Below are 22,179 nucleotides of genomic sequence, written 5' to 3'. Positions count from 1 at the left end.
AGCCACCAAACGGCTGATACGTCAGACGGGAGAAACTCAAATCATGGCGGTTTGCTGCTTTACAACAGTAACGGGAGTTGTAGTGTTTTGCTGCCACCCAGACAGAGGCGATTCAACGGGACTACTTGGAAGAAAACTTCCTGAGATTTTCATCAAAGAGAAAAGGAAAGTAAACGGTAAATATAACACTACAACAAGCAAGAGTTTAGGGAACACTGTTAAAATACAGTTACCTTAAAGTTTTGTTCAGTGGATCCACTGTCATACATTTGTTCTCTGAAGTTCACTCGCATATGAATAACTGATTTCTCTCAGACAAGGGGGAGTTGCATCATTATGGCTCAGTTTTTGCAATACTCTGTTAAACCTTTTTTGACTATCAAGCAATGTGCTCTAAGTTCTTCTGCAAAAACATACTGGGTTGCACAAAACTAGTAAAGTTACAAACCCGTTTGATGATTTTTTGCACAACTCTGCAAAATCTTTCGAGATACGTATAGGTTACTCCATAAATCCAGTAGAAGAATCAGAATCAGAATCAGAACCAGAACCAGAACCAGAATCAGCTTCATTGGCCAGGTATGCTTGAACACACAAGGAATTTGTCTTTGGTAAACTGTGCTGTCTTTGTACAAAGGCGTAAGAATAAGGCATACAAATAAAGATATAATAATAATAACATCCACTATAAACACAAAGAATAACAAATAGGCATGAATAATATGTACAGGCTACAAAAAATAATATATGACAGTAGTGCAGTGGTGAGTAGTGCAAAGATGCTGACATGAACACGAGGTAGTTTTTACATTTTAAAAAGTACAAAAGAGATAAGAGATTCCTTTACTCATCCCACACGGGGAAATTCAAGTGTCACAGTAACAGACAGTGCAGAAGAAATATATAAAGCAAACAAGAGCCTATAAAGTAACAACTATTAAAAAGTAAATTAAAAATAAAATTAAAATTAAAGAGGTAAAAAATAAGCACATCTAACACACATATATATATATTATTGGTTATAGAGTCTGACCACTGCAGGAAGAAAAGACCTGCGGTATTTCATGTAGGTGATAGTTAAAGAACTGAATTGTCACTAAAACCCAGGCTCCTCAAATCAAAACCAAAGACTTTAACTTAATTTGAGTATTGCACTAGATAAGTTAAAAATCAGTGGTTCACTCGAATCAGATGTCACTCTGACACATCCTTCCTCTCTGCCTGTAGTCAGAACAGTAGCAGTTATTTGTGTGCTGGCAGGTATTTGTGAGAACAGGTGGGTCATTCCCAGTGTGTGAGGGATCCTCTTTCTCTACCTCTGCAGGAGCCGGGATCAGGACAGGTAGGGGACCTGGACATGCATCCATACCCACCAAGGATGCTCTGAACTGTGCAACATCTGCTGAAGTGTCCCCCTCAATGTAGCTATGGTAAGAGTCCAACAAAAACACAACAACTATCCAGATTATGTTTAGGATTGTTAATACTGGAGGAGCTTTATTTTCGGCCTGGATATCTGTTGTTGACTTTGGTACCTCTGTACCCCCATTTGTTTTACTCCACGTCACGTGTAGACCACTAAGACTATGTATAGAAAATTGATTGTGTGTGCTGTAAGAGCCTAATTGTTAAGGAGATTAGGGTGGAATGTTGAATTGAATCCCAGCATTAATATTTTATGCTCTAAAGCTGTCCATAGGGGGTTCACAGTGTGTGAGCAACACACAGATGGAGTCAGAGGAAGATCCCTCACTCCCAGTCTGAATATCAGAAGTGAAGAGAAAATATAAGCCCGGTCCCCTTCTTGAGTCATTAACTGCAATAAAAAGTTCAAAATAAATGTTAAAATATCTTAAAAAAGTATGTGTCCAGGTAATAATGTAGTGTTTATTGTGTTGAAGTGTAAAAAAAATCCAACAGTCTACACAATGTGCGTAGCTTTATTCTCTATGATAATTGAAATTAAACTGGAACATATCTTGCTTGTGCAATTGTCAGGTATTTTAAAAATAGATTTTTATATCTGATCTTGATGAAAAGCGGTGTACCTTGATTAAAATCAAAGTGAAAAAAAAAGAATGAAAAGATTGTGATAGCTGATGAAGATTGTAAACATATAGCCCGACCTCACGCTTAAAGCTCCCATAAGTTTTTGGAATGGTTATAGACCAGACTGAAATATTTATATGCCTCATTATGAGTTATAAAAGCAAACAAGACTGTCACTATAAAGATCAACTGTTTCTACGTTGTTAGTTTTATTGCCTAAAACTGATGCAGCATGAGTCAAAGTGGTAAATAGCATATATAATGTTTTCATATTTTCAACAGAAAAAAGTCTTCATTGGTGATTCAATTTACTGAGAAAGCAGGATAATTATTATTATTATTATTATTATTTTAAATCTCTACTTACTTATGTAAAAAAATCAGCAAAGAAATTGGAAGTACTGCTTTGTCCACAAGAGTTGACAAATTGATACAAACTGAAAGATCCTCTCGGGAGCTTTAATGTCACAGCACGGTTTACAGAAACTTCTTTTTCAAAATAAAGCAAAGTTAAGTAAATATTAAAGTCAGCCAGTTTTAAAGTGCTTCAACAAATAGTTTCAGATTTTAATGATGGGTAAAATGCATGTTCTGTTTTCTCCACGTATGTCTCCTGGAGAACAACAGTCCAAACTGAGTAGACTTTTAAAAAAAGTAGAGATAGTTAAACAACATTTATGTTAGACACTTTTTCCGTGTTGTATCAAATAAACAAAGTTTTCATGCTTTAACAACAAAACAGAGCCCGATGGGAGCACTTAATATTAACTGAATCACATGACAACGCCCCAAAAATTTTACTAATAGGGATAGTTGGTAAAGAATATTAGCAAATCTTTGTATCTGAGAAGTCCTTGTCAAATAAGGACTATTGATTCAATCATTATTTTTCTAGTTTGACAAACCAAGGCAGAAAGTAATCATTAAATTTAATGTTCAATGAATTAAAGAGAATGTGTTAAAAATAATATATTTTCAAAAGTGCCAAGCGTCAATCCTCATGACTTCCTCTGTGCTTCTGTCAAAATCAGAGATCGATTGCAAAAGAACATTGAAACTGTGACCCAATCACCAGCCTACTTTTCTATGTAAAAAATAATTATTTGTGTCAGTAACTGTATAATGAACCGCTTTTAATGCACAGATTCTTTAACACTATGTGCAGCATCCCTCCCTCCTGCACCCTAACATCATCCATCCTCATCCTGTTTTACCCTCTTCCGTTTACTCCATCTTTTTCCATTTCCAATTGCTGCCATTGATTTTTATGTTTGTTTTTCCAGCTGATTATGTCCCTGTACTGTGATTCGCCGGTGGGCACATTGCTCTCTGCACTTTAATTGGACATTTAATTAGATCACAGTTTTAGTCCAATTAGACTCAGAGGTGTCGGGAAAAAGGCTACAGAGGGGAGAGTACGAAAAAGTCCCCAAGCTGGTCTCTGTCTCCCTTCCCCCCGTCTTATCCTCTCTCCTCCAGTTCTTGCTCTTTTTTTTTTTGTTTTTGTCTTTTTCTGGCGGCCTCGCCTTGTCTCTTCCATCTCCTCCCTCCTGAGGGCTGCTCATTAGTGATATAATAGGATGACACAAAACACACAGCTCCACTTACTCTCAGAGTGGCTCAAGAAGGGCCTAGATCACTCACACACACACACACTCAAACACAAAGTTGATTTTTTGGTCAGTCCATTATGATATTCTGAACTCTTCCTCCCTTTTGGTACATAAGCCATGGAGGGCTACGCAAAAGGAGTCAATCTCGTGCACACTGCAACACACAACCCAACCATCTGCTCATCACAGCAGCATTGAAGGCTCCATCTATTCACACATACACACAAACACACAACGTGCTGGGCAGACTTTATCAACTCAGCGGAGCACTCTGGTATCATATCACTACACCTAATGAGGCTAAGATAAGCCTCATTATCAGCAGTGTTTGCCTAAATGCCACTCAAATGCAGGGCTATTCTGCACCAGTTTTAGCCCCCCACCAAGGTTCCGCCCTCTTCCACCCTTTGTTGTCATCGTCCCCACACAGTGCTCTGACTCTGAGCATAAACAACACTGTGCCCCTGTGGTCGAAAACACATGGGCAAAAAGTAAACACACACACACTAACACACCCACATGTATGCCAGTGTGCACACAAGTAAGTCCTCAGAGGATACAAGTCAATCTCTGAGTCCCTGAAGCAGCCACACACACACACTACTCTTCTGACTGCCTCCTACCCTCCACCCGCAGGAGAAAGGTAGAGAACAAGCCCCTTCTCCTCCTGCACACACACACTCAAACATGCTTCACATAGTATATCTGTGAATTCCCTCTCTATATGTGAAAAAAATGTATGTGTATGGTGCATAGAGAGTGTGTGTGAACGACAGGCAGCAGGCAGGGGTGTTTAAGCCACAGGCATCACTACCTGACCCCCATGGCTGTGAGATTGACAGCTGTGGTCCCGCCTAATTGCATTACTCTCCCAGGTGATTGGCTTACACCCTGGGGGCTCATTTGTCAAGATGCATTGTGGTAATGATGTAAATTAGCAGATCTATGTGTCACTCAGCCTTCTCCCCCCTGCTGATTGGCCCTGCTGTGCCCCGAGGCTCGGCCCCCAGTTGAGGGAGCCAGCTCATTGGTCCTTGGGGAACCAGGAAGTCCCCCAGAAATAGGGCTGTACAGATTGGGCATCCCTGTGGGCTCATATTATCCTTCTTCCCACCTCTTTACCTGTCAGTCAAAACTCAGGGACTGATCCCTGCAGCCTCTATGTCCTAGCTGAGACTTGCACACACACCCTCACACACACATAGGCACATGTCCACAGACACATGTAGATAGTATGGGCACCTGAAGTCGCCACATGTTACCACACTCTGCTGTAACTTTATAGAAAGTCTCTTTGTATCTGTGTGTGTGTGTGTGTGTGTGTGTGTGTGTGTGTGTGTGTGTGTGTGTGTGTGTGTGTGTGTGTTTGTGTGTGTTTGTGTGCACACTTGTCTGATTGAAATAAAAGCCACAGGCTCAAGCTCTGTTACCCACTGCTTACCCAGCATGCCTTAGCTATGTCCTCTGTCAAAAGCAGACACCTTCACAGAGATAGACGGCAAAAGAGAGACATACACACAGACACACTTACTTCGACTCCCTGGTCTCTCGCCAGTCCGTCTCAATAGCATCAATTGAAGTATTAGTTCCAGTAAAAGTCTGGTTTGTGAGTGTTAGTGTGTATATGTGTGTGTGTGAGGAGGCAGAAGTGTGTATGAACTCCTGTTGTGTTGCTGAAAGGTTTCATGGCAGTGTCTGGATTCTTTGTTAAACTCACTGTGGTTATATGAGGCCGAATATGAATAAAGACTAAATAATGTCAGCATCAGCAGGAATCAATACTTATACAGATGCACAATCACCTGGTCTGGACCTCAGCCAGTGATCAATAATTTACTCTGAGTTATTGTCTTCATATTAACAAGTGGAGCGCTCCCTGAGGAACGTATGAATGGCAAAATGAGAGCACTCCAACCCTCTCACCAGGACCTGGTGTTGTTTCTTCACCCTCCTTTGTTTGATTTCAGACACTGCATCACAAAAACCTTTTTAGCCAAATTTGGATGCACTGTAGGTGTTTCCAAAACACTCCGGTCCTCATGAAACTCTAATTGCCTGCTCTTGGTGGTGTGAATGTCCCTCACAAAGATTCAGATATCGACTTGTGTCCCTCATGTCAGTGTTTGAATAAATTCAGATTTATTTTTCTGCATCTAAGATTATTAACAAATCAATTCATACGTTTTATTATGACAGCTGGAGGTTTTCATATTGACTCTAAAAATGTAGAAAAGCAAGATTTTAAAAAGTCGTCAAAAGTAATGGAAAAGTTTGAAGCACAGTAAATCACAGATTTTTCCTTGAGTCGTTTATGTTAGAAGATGTCAACATCAGAATCCTGACATCACTCCTTCTGATAGTGCAGCTATGGCATCTGTGCATATGTTAGATATTAGATTTAGAGACTATGCGTGAGTATGTGCACAAGCACGTGCATTTCTGACTGAGTAATCATTGCAAATTAGAGATGCTTGTGGTTGATTTTGGTAAAGAAAACCTGTAAAACCTCTCTCTCACGGAAAAACAGCTTCCCATGACACGGCACATGTGCCAAACAAACACACACCTACACACACGACCCAATGCTAACACACACCTTTAAGTGCTACACGTAGCATCTCTCCCCTCCCATCCTCTTATAAGCTCACGTAGACCTACTTCGCAATGAATGTATTAACTAACGTGTATTAACTTTCCAACACTACTTGGCAGAGCGTGAGAAAGCAGCAAGCATGATGGGTAATTGCCATGCTGCACGCAGTGTCTACAGGGGCCCTCTTTATGAGGTGATGTAGGGGGGTTGATGGAGGACACTGGAGTCTTTCCTCCCTTTGGATCATTCAGTTTTCTTTTTAGTTTGACAGTTTCCAAGAATTTGAGAGAAGCAATAAGCCTGTCTTTACCTTATCAATATTATGCATCTATATCAGCTGTGTTATATAAACCTCTTATTACAGTTAGTTTCATAAGGAGTGAATCAGATCTGTTCATGTGATCAGTAATAAAAATGTCTTGGAGAAGTCTCAGATTGTGGCATGAGTTTGTGCCTCCAGCGTTTATGTGTTTAGGGGCAATAATTGATTTCTGTGTTGTGCCCCGCAGGGCTTGTTCCATATCTCCAAAACCCACACACACTCACAACCACACACACACATGCACCTACACTCATGCACTCCCACACACATAGCAAGGCATGCTGCAGTATTAATGAGACATGAATAAGACATGAAGAGAGACCCCCCTCTTACACTGCTCACACAGGGTCTCCCTCCTCCCCAGCTGCTTCCTGTCTGCAGATTACCCAGCTTTCCCTGGGCTCTGGTTAAGTGGGGCCAGGAAGAGATTTAGCCCCCTCAGCAGGAGTAAACACACACAGAGGCACACACCCGTGAGTGTGCATGTAGAAGTGTGCACATGCACACTCCTTACTGTGTGCAAACATTGGGTAATATCTGTTTTGTTGTGGGGTTTAACGCTAACTGAGCTTCAGGTGTTTGTCATCTGCCTAAATGATGATCCAGGACTAAGAATTTTGATTTCATCTTTGCCTCCTTTAATCTCTGGTCTATTCATTAAGACTTAAGAAAGTGCTCTAGCTTGAATTGCATATTTAAAGTTGTAATATTTAGCAAATTTCAGGATGTACAAGATATCTAACACATCTGTGTTTTTTAGGGTTGAACTTGAACTCGTGTTGGTATTCTCTGCTGAGCCTATTTCATCCAAATGAAAATGACTTTGTAAGGCATGCACCATGGCATTACGCATTGACTGCGTAAGTGCAGTGTGGAGTTGTAGGGTGTGCTTGGAGCTTAATATAGGTAAAGGAAGCCGTCTAGACTCAGCTGAATGTCACTGTATGAAACTCTTGATAAGTGAGCTGAGTGTATGTTGCTGCAGGTTTTGACCTTCTCTCTGTCTGTGTTGCAGGCCTCAGCAGCGTCTAGCCCAGGCCCTGCCTCTCTGGGCTCGCAGGTTCATGCTGCAGCTGTCAATGGAGATAGGAGTGCCCTCCTCAAACTCATCACAGGTACATAGCACACACGCCTCTGAATATATTAAAGGTTTGTTCATTACATAAGTGGCAGTGTATAAATGGAGCAAATGTTTTGCAGAAATTCAAATTGAGATATTGCTGTTTTATGTGTGGGTTTTACTACGAGACCTCAAAACACTCAGAGTAAATAGTTTTCCAGTTTGAATCAATAAGTTGAAATTAGTTGCTTTATTGATCTATATGAGGAAAAGGTTTTTCCTTTTCCCCATCTGTATTAAAGTCAGAGTGCAGTGTCTGCTTCAGTGTCAGGTTGGATTTGGGGTTTTTTGCACACAGATGGCAGTTGCCCGTCAGCAGAATGAAAGCCTGGACCTTGTTCTCCGCACTAATGAGTCTACTCCTTTTTAAAAAGTGCAGTTATTATTCTGAAAAATTAGCATTGCAAATCTGTAACCTTGAACGAATGAGTATTGCTCATCATTGAATAAAAGTGTCGGTGAAAAATAAATGACCATCATTACATAATAATTCAAAATGATCTTTATGTTCACCGGACGATGACGTAGTCCTCCATGTTTCTAGAGTTTCAGTCTTATGATTTCTGAAGAAATTGACTTATTTAGAAAAGTGGAAGTGCAACTACAGCAACTATACACTGTAATTTAAGTCTAAGCAGCTGTCTGTAAAAAAAAAAGTCCATAACATATCCCATAACAAGCCACATAATGTGTCTGTATTCATCAATTGAACTCAAAATTTATTAACCCTCTGTCTTAAACCTCAATCTGTTCTTTATTCCTATGTGTGTATGTGTGTGTTTATGAAGCAGATCCCTCTCTGCGGGACCGTGAGGATCAGTTTGGTCGGACCCCTTTGATGTACTGTGTGCTGGCTGACCGCCTGGATTGTGCAGAGATTCTGTTGAAGGCTGGTGCCTCGGTCAACAAGACTGACCACAGCCAGCGTACGGCTCTGCACCTTGCAGCACAAAAGGTGTGGACACACACAAACACACAGGTGTAATGAAATAGGTAATGTTCATTTTTACAGCACTATTTACAAGAGTTACAAACTCCCTTACAAAAAAAATAAGTCAACAAATATACTCCCGTAATGATTGAAGTGAACAGGAAGACAAAATGAATACTTCAAAAGACCTGATAAGTGTATAGGTTCAGAGATGTAGAATGAATTTAAGACTATGATTGGCCTCACAGAGGTTCCATCCAACAAACAGAAAGTTTGACTCCGTCTGCTCCAGTGGGAAGCCAGTGCCCCCTAGTGGCTGTAATTATGGCCTTAGGGATCATGGGGGGTGGCCGTAAATTGTGCACATAAACATTACTTTCAGTAACACTTCTACACACTGTACAAAAGATTTATTCAGCAAGGAGGAAATTCAGCCTCACCACATGTTGGCCACCAAAACCATTAATACAAGATCTTGGTACAATATAAGATCTTTGTGTGTCTGTCTAGGCAGAGACACCGTCAGAGGAGACTATTATTACAAAAAAATATCTGCAGACATGGTGGTGTGTTTTCTCTAGTGGGTGTAGCAGAGGAACAGTAGCTTTTAAAAACTGAAATGATCTCTTAAGAATTTATTTATTGGTTTCTTGTTCGAAAGTCTACTGATACAAAGTCATCATTTCTTTGGATGAAGAAGAGGAGTAACCTGTTATTGGGGTCTGTGTGTGTGTGTGTGTGTGTGTGTGTGTGTGTGTGTGTGTGTGTGTGTGTGTGTGTGTGTGTGTGTGTGTGTGTGTGTGTGTGTGTGTGTGTGTGTGTGTGTGCGTGCGTGTGTGTGTGTGGGTGTGTGTTGGGGGGATGCTAGTGATGGGAAGTCCTGTCTCTTTGACATCTGATCAATAAACGGCTGAGACAGGCAGAGAGGCCAGGGATTACCGATCTAATTGGACTGAGAATAGGGAAGACAGGAACACACACACACACACACACACACACACACACACACACACACACACACACACACACACACACACACACACACACACACACACACACACACACAGTCTAGATGCATGCTCACACACAAGATAGATCTGTCAGACTGTGGCTTTGTGGTCACAGGATGGCAAATATACAAAACACTCTCACACGTTTGCACGGTCATCCAGCCTTCAGGCAATATTACACAAAACAATGCCTGTGGGCACGGCGGGGAGGGCCCAAAATTTAGGATGATAATGATGTCGATGATGATGGTGATGATGCTGGGTCTGGCCACAGAGCTCCACTGTTTAGCAGCTCATCATAGACACCAGGAGGTGAGCACGAAGATGGATGACCTGAGGATTGAATGAGACACAGCACAGGGAGTGTGTGTAAGTGTGAGAGTGTGTGTCATTGAGTAGAATTGATGAATTTTAGTCATGTCTTCATGTTCATGTTGTAGGGGAATGTGCGTTTCCTGAAGCTGCTGCTGTCCAGGCGTGCTAACTGGTTGCAGAAGGATCTAGAAGAGATGACGCCCCTCCACCTAGCCACCCGACACCCCTCCCCAAAAGCCCTCGCCCTCCTGCTCAAACACATCGGACCTGGAGAAGTTGACACACAAGACAAGAACAAGGTAGCCCTGTGCAGAAACACACAAATAAGACTGTTTGTATTCCCAACTGTCCAACAATTATCTTCAGACAGAAACCGGACGGTCTGCACGTCTGACCAATAACCTGCACAGAGATAACTGACTGAAGACGGTTAGGCAGAAGTTGCAGGAATTTGAGGTCAGACACACATAAATGCACAGAGAGACACACTCACACAACAGTGAGCTATTAACAATATGTGCCTTTGTCCTGCGTTCTGCTGATAAGGCCACAAACACACAGTCTCCTCTGTCTGTTGGAGCTGACGTGTATCTGACATCAGTTAGTTTTGTAATAATCCAATATGCATCATCGTGTCAGATGACAGTGGTTTCAGCAAATCTCAGAATAGCTCATTGGCTGTTATGAAGGCAGTATCTGGGCTACAAACTCAGCTGGATATTGAGCCTTGTGTTACACACATTTCACTCATTTTCCAGCCACTACAAGGAGGATCATCTTTTTGGACATGCGTGCAAACCTCAAACCTGGTGTTGAATGTGTCTCTGTTTGAACTCCGTTATTAAACTTCTTTCTTTAATTTGTCTCCCTGCAGCAAACTGCTCTCCACTGGTCGGCATTTTATAACTGACCGGAGCACGTTCGTCTCTTGATCAAGCACGACTCAAATATCGGCATACCAGACAGTGAGGGCAAGATCCCTTTGCACTGGGCGGCTCACAGTCAGGAGCCCAGTGCTACGCAAACTGTCCGCTGTATACTGGTATATGCTATTGCACACACACACACACACACACACACACACACACACACACACACACACACACACACAAAACACAGACACATTCACTTCATGTTTGTGTGTGTGGGTGTGTGTTTGTGAGTCTGTTCTTGTGTGTGTGTGTGTGTGTGTGTGTGTTTGTGTGTCTCTTCTTGTGTGTGTGTGTGTGTGTGTGTGTGTGTGTTTGAGCAGGAGGCAGCTCCCACTGAGTCCCTATTGAACTGGCAGGACTATGAGGGGAGGACACCCCTTCACTTTGCCGTTGCTGACGGTAACGAGGCCGTGGTTGAGGTCCTGACATCATACGAGGGCTGTAATGTGACAGCTTATGATAACCTCTTCAGAACACCGCTGCACTGGGCGGCTCTGCTCGGTGGGTGAACGCACATCCTGTATGTGACCCAATGCAGCCTGAATGACAACTGCACACAGGCCAGGGCCTTATCCAGAGGGGTAATGTGGGCCCATGTGAAATGTGATTGGCTACCCTTGGTGCCTACAAAAACTCAAAAACTATGTTTGGTGACTTGTCAAAGGCTATACCTAAAACAAACTATTTAGACTGTTTTCCGAGAGGCTACTTGTAGCTTTCTTTTAGATACTTTAGTGTTTGTAGTTTTATCTCAAACTTTAATGTTAGTTGTTAAAGCAGATATGGTTAGACAGAAGTAGTAAATATGTGCTATTCATTCTTGTTTGCACACACATACTTCATGCCACCCCGTACGTAATTGATCCCCGGGCAGGGCCACCCCAGGCATAAAAGCCTGGACACGCCCCTCACACTGACATGAAAGATAAACAGTATTTTAGAAGTTTTCATCACTTTCCCACAGAGTTCTAGTTGTAGTCTTATAATAATGATGAATTACAATGATGTTTAGGTATTTGCAGCCATGCTACTACAGCAGCCATAGAGAAGCTCTATGTATTTGTCATAATGTCAGTCCATCCACCTCATTGGTGAAGACTGAATTGTCTTAACTTACAGATTGATTTTCAAGGTGCCTCTACGGTAGCCCTGAAGTGCAAATCACAAAGGAAAATCAGAAAACACAAGGGCAAAACAGAAACGACAACAGCAAATCAGGAAACACAACAACATCACCCAAACTGTATGTCTATGGCCCAAGGGGAACCTACCTTTTCCGGTTTGGTTAATGATGTTGTGTTTCCTGATTTGCTTTTTGTGATTTGCACTTCAGGGCCACCGTATGCCTCTGATGATCCCCTGATTTCCCATCAGCCCCAGCCTCACTCTATGTTGAATGCTAACTAAATAATCCCAGCTAACACTCTTATGTTTACTCACTTACACATTATACCTGATTCAGGATGCAGGTATATAACATTGTAATATTGTTATTGGGAGCACAAAAGCATGCCGTGGCCAGCGCTGTGGCTAAGTGCAGTCTCACAGCTTGTTTTTATGGCATTATACAAAGAAAAGCCATAATTAAGAAAGCAGTTGACTCATGTTGACTGTCTGTGAAGTTTTTTTTCACTCCGGTAGCCAGGTATGTAAAGTAAACAAACAAACAAAACAGAGGGGTCTTTGTGTAACAGCACAATCGGACAGGTGTTCCAACTTCTTGCTGTTGTAATTATCTCCCTCATATCCCACTTAAGTGAATATGTCTTTTCTTTTTTCAGGACATGCCAAAATTGTCCACCTGCTGCTTGAGAGAAACATATCAGGAACGATTCCCTCAGACAGCCAAGGGGCAACACCTCTGCACTACGGTGCTCAGAGCAACAATGCTGTGAGTCACATGAACTTGCACACCAAGCAATATGCACATTTATTAAACATACAACTTTTTTGATAATTGATAAATGCTTCTGCATTCCTCTGGGTGTAGAAGCTTACAACGAGATTTTATCAGAGTTTATGTTCTCATTTGTTCTGTATGGGATAATGATGCAAATTCAGAACATTTGTGAAGTACATTGGCTTATTTTTCTACTTCTACTACTCCAGTTTGACTTAGAGTTGATTACTTAAAGGCATTCAATTTTTTATTTGATTGGTTTGTGTCTTTTATGATGTCTTGAGTAACATATACTATGTCTGTTCCTATTATTCAAACATGAAATTATAAATAATTTTCCTTCTGTTGTTTAATTGCTTATGTTTAGGAGACAGTGGGTGTCTTTCTGTCCCATCCATCTGTGAAGGATGAGCCTGATCTGGAAGGGAGGACAGCCTTCATGTGGGCTGCTGGGAAGGGCAGCGATGATGTCCTTTGCACCATGCTGGATCTTACTCCTCTCATTGACATCAACATGGCCGACAAGTACGGAGGAACCGGTGAGCACCTTGGAACAGCTGGAGGAAATGCTGTGAGCCACGCTCTTCCCACGACTCTCTGTCAGTTATGAGGGCAAGGTGACATAATCGCTTTGGTCATAAAGACACGCTCTCAATATTTTATCCTGAGTGTGTGTACTGTCACCTCTTTTAGGCTAGCTGTGGTGATGTCACGGGGGATTCCCCCTAAGGTGCTTGAGAGGCCGAGAAAGAGGGGAGTGATACTGTCAGCAAAATTAGTGTGAGCTCACTGAATAGACTCCCACCACTGCCAGCACTGTCCTCTTCAACATACACACATGCAGACACACATGACTCGCTGCCACGCTTTGACCCCCGGCATATATTCTCCATGGCGATAGCGCCTCTGCTCAGCCAGGCAGTCATTGTTTATGCATGCATAGCATGCAACGGTTGAGTCATGCTAATGAGACGATGTGAGGGGCAGTGAGGCTGACTGGTGCCCAGATCACTTCCATGCACTTGACTCTGGTGTGTTTTGTCTGGGGACTGGACAGAGGGGGGAGGGGGCTTAAGTGTATTGCTCCTCATGAAAAATATCTGTCTGTTTAACCCCCCGGTTGACCAGGGTTTAGCCACAGCCCACAGAGACAAGAGGAGAAATGGACAAAGAAGAGGCAGAGGAGGGAGGATGGGTTCTCCTGAGGGTTTATATTGATCATTCAGACTCAGGAAATAGAATCCTTACCTAATGTTTTTATTTGTGTGTGTGCGTGTGTGTTCCCACAGCGCTCCATGCGGCCTCCCTGTCTGGCCATGTGAGCACAGTGAAGCTGCTGCTAGAGAGAGGGGCCATGGTCGACTCACTGGATGTGATGAAACACACACCGCTGTTTCGTGCATGTGAGATGGGACACAGAGATGTTATACTCACACTCATCAAAGGCGAGTGTAATTTATATAGATTTAACTTTATGAACATGTTGGTTGGTTTTTTGTCAGTTTAGAGTCTTAGCTAACATGTAAATGTAACAAATAAAGGTTCTGCTCGTGTGGACCTGGTGGACGTGGATGGCCACACAGCTCTGCACTGGGCAGCTTTGGGTGGGAATGCTGAAGTCTGCCAGATATTGATGGAGAATGGGATTAGTCCAAATGTTCAGGTATAAATGCATACACTCAAGATGTCCATGATGTAATAATTAAATTGCATACTTTATATATATGTTTGACCAAAATAAGAGATTGTAATTTGTCCCCCCCATTAATTGCAACAAAAAAAAATGAAGGATTAAACACTTCTTTCAATGTTATTCTATTTTTATTGCTCTGGATGTTTGCATTTAATGCTTGACTCCCGAACAGGACCAGGCAGGACGCACTCCGCTGCAGTGCGCTGCCTATGGCGGCTACATCACCTGCATGGCTGTTCTCATGGAGAACAATGCTGATCCAAACATTCAGGACAAAGAGGTAAATATAATACACCCATGTTATCTGAGGTTTTGGGTGCAGCTGTATATTGATTGGGTGCTCTTTTTCTTTTGGATGCACAGGGGCGGACTGCTCTCCACTGGTCATGCAACAACGGTTACCTGGATGCTGTGAAACTGTTACTGGGCTACAATGCCTTCCCCAACCACATGGAGCACACTGAGGAGAGGTGAGGACTGGTGAAATAGGAGAGCATAGGATTTGGTAAACAGATTTATGAATGACACTGGTATTTGGGTGTTATGCAGGTACACCCCTCTGGACTACGCTCTGCTGGGAGGGCACAGCGAGGTGACTCAGTTTATGCTGGAGCACGGTGCTTTATCCATTGCAGCCATCCAGGACATCGCTGCTGCCTCCATCCAGGCTGTGTACAAGGGCTACACCGTCCGCAAGGCCTTCAGAGAGAGAAAGCAGCTCCTTATGAGGCACGAGCAGCTGCGCAAAGACGCCGCAAAGTGAGACATGAGCACAAACGTAGGCATCCATATAGATTTGTGTGTGAAGGCGCATATAGCAGACTCAAAATTTCTTGTGAGATTACATAATCTCTGCATCACACAATACCTTTTTGTATTTAACATACAACCATCATCACTCAGCAAAAGCTTCTGTCTTCATTATTTGCCTCTGTCTGCTGTCTCTCACCCATATAGGAACAGTCACAATCTCTACATATCCATCTTTCTCTCTGTCACCCCTGCACACACATACATCTTCTCACTGTCTCTCTCCTCTGGCTTGCTCCCCTTTGTCATTTGCTTACCAGTCTCACCTTTATTCTGTCTTAAACATTGCCTCTGAGAAGCACATTTGTTTAATTTCAGAGGGCACATTAAAATCAACTTTTTTTGGGTGTTTCCAAGGAGGTACTTTTAATAACGTCTAAAGGCGTTTTTCCACCGCAGGAACTTTACCCCGGAACTAGGGACTTTACCCCTGAATTACGTGCATTTCGACCGGAGGAACCAGGGTCTAAATTTAGTTCAGGGGTAGATAATCTCCCCCCTGAAAAGCCCCTGCTTGTGGGGTAGTACTTTTCAAAGGTCCTGGGACTTTTGGTTGAACGTAAAGGTGTTTGTGGAGTTTACACAGTTGTTTAAAACACAGAGGGAGTTCCTGGGAATGCATACTAGCTTAGTTTTTTATTAAGATTTCAAAATATCTCTATATGTCACTGGCTTGATTTGCACAATCTACCTGGGACTTCGGCCTGCGGTCGAAACGCAAACAACAATGGGGGCACAGGAACCTTTTGGTTCCAGGGAAAGTAGTTCTGGGGGCTAAAAGTCCCCAGAACTCTTAGTCGAAATGCACCTTAATTCAAAATCTTTCAAATGTTCCTCTACATCTTGCCATCTGTTTTAGAAAATTTTCATGACTGTTTGAAAAGTTGTAAAAAGTTTTAAAAGAGAACACATTCCTGGCACACAGTTATTTTGCAAGAGGTATTTGCCTTTGTTAACTGATGTGAGTGCAATGTTTTGATCTGATTATTTGTAAAAGAAAAGACTATGGGACTAATGACATGCATTAACTAACAGGGTCACACCCCCTCATGTCAAATCCCTGTAACAAAGATTACTAGCACATTACATTTTATGCCTAGGCCTTGGTCATTCCTACTCGGCATTTCCCATGAGGAGAACTGACTTCTTCTCTCCATGTTCAGGAAACGTGAGGAAGAACAGCGAAGGAGGGAAGCAGTGCAGCAGGTGTCTGCGGCCTCTCCAGAGAAACGCCGGCCCCCGTTGATGAAAACAGAGCAGGGAAAGCTGTCCTTAGTGAACATGATGGATATCTTAACCATGAAAGAGTCAGTGGCAGAAACGAAGAAATCATCCAAAACCAAAGAGGAGAGGCACAAAGGTACAAATATGCAGATGTTATTGTAAGGCACAGTGGGAGGATGCTTTTAGTATGAAGTCATTAGGGGCTAAAATAAGTGTTTTTCCTTTCAGTCCACAGGAGGAGATCCTCCAAAAGAAGTAAACCACCTGAACTCAGTGAGGTCGCTGATGTTTTGAGCACCCACAAGGATGTTACAGGTGACACTGTCCCCTGTGCTTCCCAGCCCAACCGGCTGAAGGAACTTCTCTCTCCTTCCAGCTGCAGCCAGCCGCCAGCCCTAAAGCCAGGATCCCCCTCCATGCCCAAAATCAGGGACCGACCATCCTCGATCACATTTGTCTCTGTGACCAACCAAACTGACACTATCACACAAGAAGGCCTCCCCCTGAAAAGGAGGGACGCTCACATGACTGTGCAGACGGCCCCTTGCAAGACTGATTCCCACACCTCGCTGCAAAAGCACAGAAACCGCAAGGAGCAGACTTCAGAAAAGGCCGCCCTCAAAGACAAAACTCATGCTCCCTCATTAGGAAGCAGTTCATCTTTAGACCACAAAAACCCTTCCAGGAATACTCAGTCAGCCACACATGCACCTCTCTCAACACGCACGCACAGGGAACTCAACAAGGAGCAGCGCAGGGCGAGGAACAAGGCTGCACGCACCATCCAGCGAGCCTGGAGAAGGTAATTTACATTTTCTGGTACCTGAGGGATGTTCAGTAGCTAAAGCTTTTCTTGCTGTGGGAGATTGGCACTGCCATGTGGTGCCCACATGTGCCCTCTTCCCACATTCACCCCAATCTGTTCCCATCTCTGCTGCAACTCCATCTCCCAGTGCTCGGTCTGGATGCCATCAACACTTCAGGGAGAGGGCTGGGTGAGCGTGGGAGATGAGTGAGACATGTAGGCAGGGGACAGACGGGCTATAATCTAGAGCTTTCATACTGGTTTAACAAGAGGCGAAAAGTTCAGCCGTGCTGCACTAATAGCTACCAGCAGCCTCTCCTCGCTGTTCTCTCCCTTGTATACACTCCGTGTTTCTCTAAGAGGCTGCCAGTCCGCTGCAGGACACCCTCTGGTTCCATTCAGTTTCTCAATTATTTTCTGTATGTGCTGCCTATAAACTGCCTTGAATAAACTCTTGTTTACTTTGTTTATACTTTGTGAGTATTAGTGTGAGGACTTGCCAGCTTTTGGGCCTTTGAACGCTGTCTGAGATATTTTTATTGAACACTAATGCGCCTGCATGGATGTGTGTCTGCAGGTTTCACGCACGCAGGCAGAGAGAGGCAAAGAGCCATGAAGAGGTGGAGTCAAGTGGTGTAAGCCGCACCCTGAACAGGAAGAAGTTGGAAATCCGACATCAGGCTACTAAAGTGTTGGCGAGTAAGAGCTCAGTGCTGCAAAGTATTTATGGTAAGATCATTACTTTTTATTTTTACTGAGGGGTCATTAATATGTTCAACAACACAAAATCAAAGGTAGGGAGGAAATGCAACCCAACAACAAAAACAACCTCACAGTGTAACTAAATTCAACTTCATCAGAAGAAAGACCCCACACCCTTTCTCAAATAGAAACCATCCACTACTCCTACAATGAGATAAATACTGCAGAATGAAGCTACGGGACAAAACCAGAAATTATTTCATGCTGCGTGCACTTTACCTCTGTAGCCAGATCCTAATAGAGCTTCAGTGTTGTCTTAAAAAACATTAAAGGACCATGATGTTACACTTGCCAACAAGTTCTCTCATAACAATGAGCACAGGAACTGCACTGTATTTTATTCAATCCCACATTCTCTTCTTAATCTTGCTGACAATAAATAACATTGTTGTGCCCCAAATTTTGGGCTGAAATCCTTCTACCACAACAGCAGATTCACATCCTCAATAATAAATAGTGTTGTTTTATAAGTTATTTTTGGGGCTTTATTGATAGGACAGCTGAAGAGAGACGAGATATTTGGGGAGGAGGGAGTGGGGGAAAAAACTTCAAAGTCATGGCTGATATCAATTACTGCAACAAGGATGCTGGCTACCAGGGGCAATTCTAGGATCGAATGTTTAGGGGTGCTGAGCACCTAGAGAGCTGCCCGACAGGGCTAGATACATTTCACTGTTTTGTACATTTTAATGCAATTTCATTCCCACATTTGTAAAAGAAAAGTATAACACTTTTTGGGAAAGTCTGTGACTAAACCATCAAATCTGATAAAGGTTATTTAAATGTCGAGCCACAAAAAAAGAGAAATGGATTGGAATCATAAAAGAAACATATGGTAACCCTAATTTCTGGAGAAAGACAACTCATTTTGATACAGCAGCTCCTCAACATATACATAAACAGTATGTATGTTTCTGGAGTAAACCAGCCCCCTATAGTGAGTACCAAAAATACCAAAAATTGACATTGGAGTTATTTTTTGGACTTTCATTTGAAATGCAATTCACAACATGTAGAACACATTAACAGAAATTGACTTTTCAAGTTTTTTCTTTGCATTTTTCCTTATTAATATATAAGTTTTGCGTGCCACTATTCTCTGTTTGTTTTCTTACCTGGTTCTTCCTGATCTTGCACTCTCTCCTCTCCTTCCCCTTTTTCAACTCTCCCTCTTTGGACTGACAATAATATACAAATAAATTGTATTCAACTAGATGAAAAATTACATTAAAAAAAACTAATAATACATTAATAATACTAATAATGCTGTATTCTTGTTATTAGAATATTATGTTTCAACCCAGTACTGTATGGTTTAGAAACTGTTCTAGCGTGTTAAAAAGGACATACAGGAAAAAAAAAAAATCTCTCAATTTTTAGGGGAGCAGGCATTCCATTTAGGGTTGCTTCAGCACCCCCAAAAATTAGCTAGATAGGCCTATGCTGGCTACGTGTACTGGGCTCACACTTGATCACAAGGCCAACCACTTATTTTTGTTTGTGCCATCAGACTTTTCTGTTTTTATTGCATATGTTCATAAATAACCAAAGTTATAGATGACTGCCAGACTTATCTTTCGTAGCAGACTAACTGGAGTCCTGTGTGTCTGGACTCACTCTTTCTTTTGTCTGACAGCTTGTTGTAAATCAGATTAATCAAAACCTGTATTGGTCAGGGTGCAGATAGCTCCCCTCCTCCTCTTCCCAAAAGTTACTTTTTATGTGGGATTCAAAGAATAAGGTTGAGATAAGGACGGTTGTCATACCAGTGTAAAACCTGTTGTAAGTGACTTATTTCGGGAGCAGAAACTCATCCATGTAAATGTCTAAATGACGCTTCAATCCACATACCAGGACAGTATCAGCTTGGTTGGCTGTGTTGAACCTCTGCGGGGGTTTCGCCCCACAGACAGGCCTGACCTTCATCACACATCACCAGGTGATGATGGGAGCACAGGCAGAAACCTTGCTGCGCCAAAACATAGGCACATGCACGCCGTCTCCGCTCGCAGATAGACAGTTCAACCCCTCCTCTCCCCGAACTCCTCGCACCAACTCAACCCAACCTTCTGACGTGGTTGTCCCCTCCCCCGTCTAACCTCACATCCCTCCTCTCTCTTTCTCTCCTTCTCGCTCTCTGACAGTCCTGGCACTGTGAAAAGTTCAAAGCTGTCAGGGGGAATGTCAGACGACTGCGTAGAGCAATCTGCTAAACACACACACACGAATACAAACCCCAACATGGTGCCACACACACATTACGAGAGTCATTCTTGCACCTTTTTTTTTTCTTCCCCAAGACAGACATTTGACACACAACTCTGGACTAGGTCAGACTGCTCCGTTCATCACTTTAAAGCATGTTTTAAACTCCTTTTATCTCATGTATCTGCAGCAACACACATGTAGAGAGAGAATTGTATTTTTTGCTTCTCAAGACATCAAAACCCGATGAGAACCTTCCGTGTGAAGGTCTGATTTGTGTGTTAATGTCCTCTGCATTGCAGTGCAGTCATTAAAAACACAGCCAACTTAAATTATTTATTCTCACTGTGCTTCTACAAAACTAGAAAGAAAAAGATAGTGGTGACCGACTTTTTATTCAGCGAAAAAAACAAGCTCCAAGACACCAAGAACCCATTATGAATGTCTGCGGTAGAATACATCGCAAGCATGTTGGAAGATTTTTATGTTTTTAGGTAATTCAGGGACAAAAATCCACATCATACTGCATTTAAAAAACAGTGTTGGAATGGTTGGACAGCCTCTCTTTTACGTACCTGCAACAGCTCTAATTAATGCTCAGTAGTACCCTTGATGTATTGGACCTTTTTAATGACTCAAGTGTTTATTTCTGCCCATTAAAGGTTAAAAAATATCATTATTCAGGCTCCAGTGAGGATCGAACTCACGACCCCTGGTTTACAAGACCAGTGCTCTAACCACTGAGCTATGAAGCCTGCGTTGACGCCGTGAAGTCAGATTGGTATTAAAAAGATGACACCTTGAACAATCATGGGTGTGGAGCCAGACTAGATCAACCAGTTACAGGAGAGTCCTGGGCTGTGTTGTGAAGTCGATTGGAACCGCTCACGTGATGCAAAAGCAGAGCTAAAAGGCAATACCATCCAATAATCTGCTTTTCATTTACCATCCTTCCAGGCAACTCTATGGCCAGACGAGGGCGTTCACTTCGGGGCTCTCAGTCTCAGCTACTCCTGGATCTCCCTTTACGCACACAGAGCCAATGTAAGAGCACATCATTAACACAAACACACAGTTTTAATACACTAAGAGTCTCTAAAGGTCATGCCATGTGCTTCTTTTACAGTGAGTGGTATAGACTGCGTGCACCTGACTGATGCCGTGAATCAAGCCAAGCAGTTCTCCTACCACCTGAGACCACAGAGCGCTGGTCAGGGGACGAGAGGCCGGGGAAAACATTGAAGCCACACACAATCACACACACTTCTCATGTTCTTTGATGTTTTCTCAGCTGGCTGGCAGCCTTACCTCTATAGAATTACTCCACATATTGTTCGCTCAATGTGCCAAGCTTTCTAAAATTAAGCCATATGACATCAGAGCCATGACCTCACAGGGTGGGGTTAAGTCTACAGAAATGGTGTGTGTAAAAGATAACCTTTCATCCATTGTGGAAGGAACACATACATACGCCATCCCGCTCGCTCTCCGTCGCTCTCGCACACACACTGCGATAACCTTTCCTCCTGTTGTGGAGAATGAGGCAGTCTATCAACAGCCGGTCATACAGATAGCCCACCTGCAGCCTCTCTCTCACACACACACACACACACACACACACACACACACACACACACACACACACACACACACACACACACACACACACACACACACACACACACACACACACACACACACACACACACACACACACACACACACTGTTCTACAAGTGCTTTCACCCTACAGAGAGGATTATTTTTAACTATGCAGTTTGTATTTACTGTGATACACATTTGCACATTGTTTAGATATGCATACTGTACCTCTGTCGTTTGTCGTTTTTTTAAATATGTTTGAAAGATGAAATAAAACTGACAAAAAGCCTGACA

At 42.7% G+C, this 22,179-nt stretch overlaps 1 protein-coding gene and 1 non-coding gene across 2 annotated transcripts; one reads left to right on the top strand and one right to left on the bottom strand.

Moving 5' to 3' along the window:
• Positions 1 to 4: 4 nt before the first annotated feature.
• invs (inversin) lies at positions 5 to 22,177 on the top strand. Its single transcript, XM_034696872.1, is given in 19 exon segments — positions 5 to 176; positions 1,325 to 1,430; positions 7,593 to 7,692; positions 8,486 to 8,652; positions 10,079 to 10,252; positions 10,828 to 10,995; positions 11,206 to 11,386; positions 12,667 to 12,776; positions 13,153 to 13,324; positions 14,075 to 14,230; positions 14,327 to 14,448; positions 14,651 to 14,758; positions 14,842 to 14,948; positions 15,028 to 15,237; positions 16,452 to 16,648; positions 16,741 to 17,314; positions 17,895 to 18,046; positions 21,242 to 21,328; positions 21,411 to 22,177. Coding segments are annotated over 18 exon segments (2,904 nt in total). The 5' UTR covers positions 5 to 176; positions 1,325 to 1,427; the 3' UTR covers positions 21,527 to 22,177.
• trnat-ugu lies at positions 20,967 to 21,039 on the bottom strand. The gene has a single exon. It is a non-coding gene; the product is annotated as a tRNA-Thr (tRNA).
• Positions 22,178 to 22,179: the final 2 nt, after the last annotated feature.

The sequence above is a fragment of the Notolabrus celidotus genome, chromosome 12 (assembly GCF_009762535.1).
Source record: "Notolabrus celidotus isolate fNotCel1 chromosome 12, fNotCel1.pri, whole genome shotgun sequence".
In the NCBI taxonomy this organism is placed as follows: Eukaryota; Metazoa; Chordata; class Actinopteri; order Labriformes; family Labridae; genus Notolabrus; species Notolabrus celidotus.
This window is presented reverse-complemented; position numbering and strand designations above follow the sequence as displayed.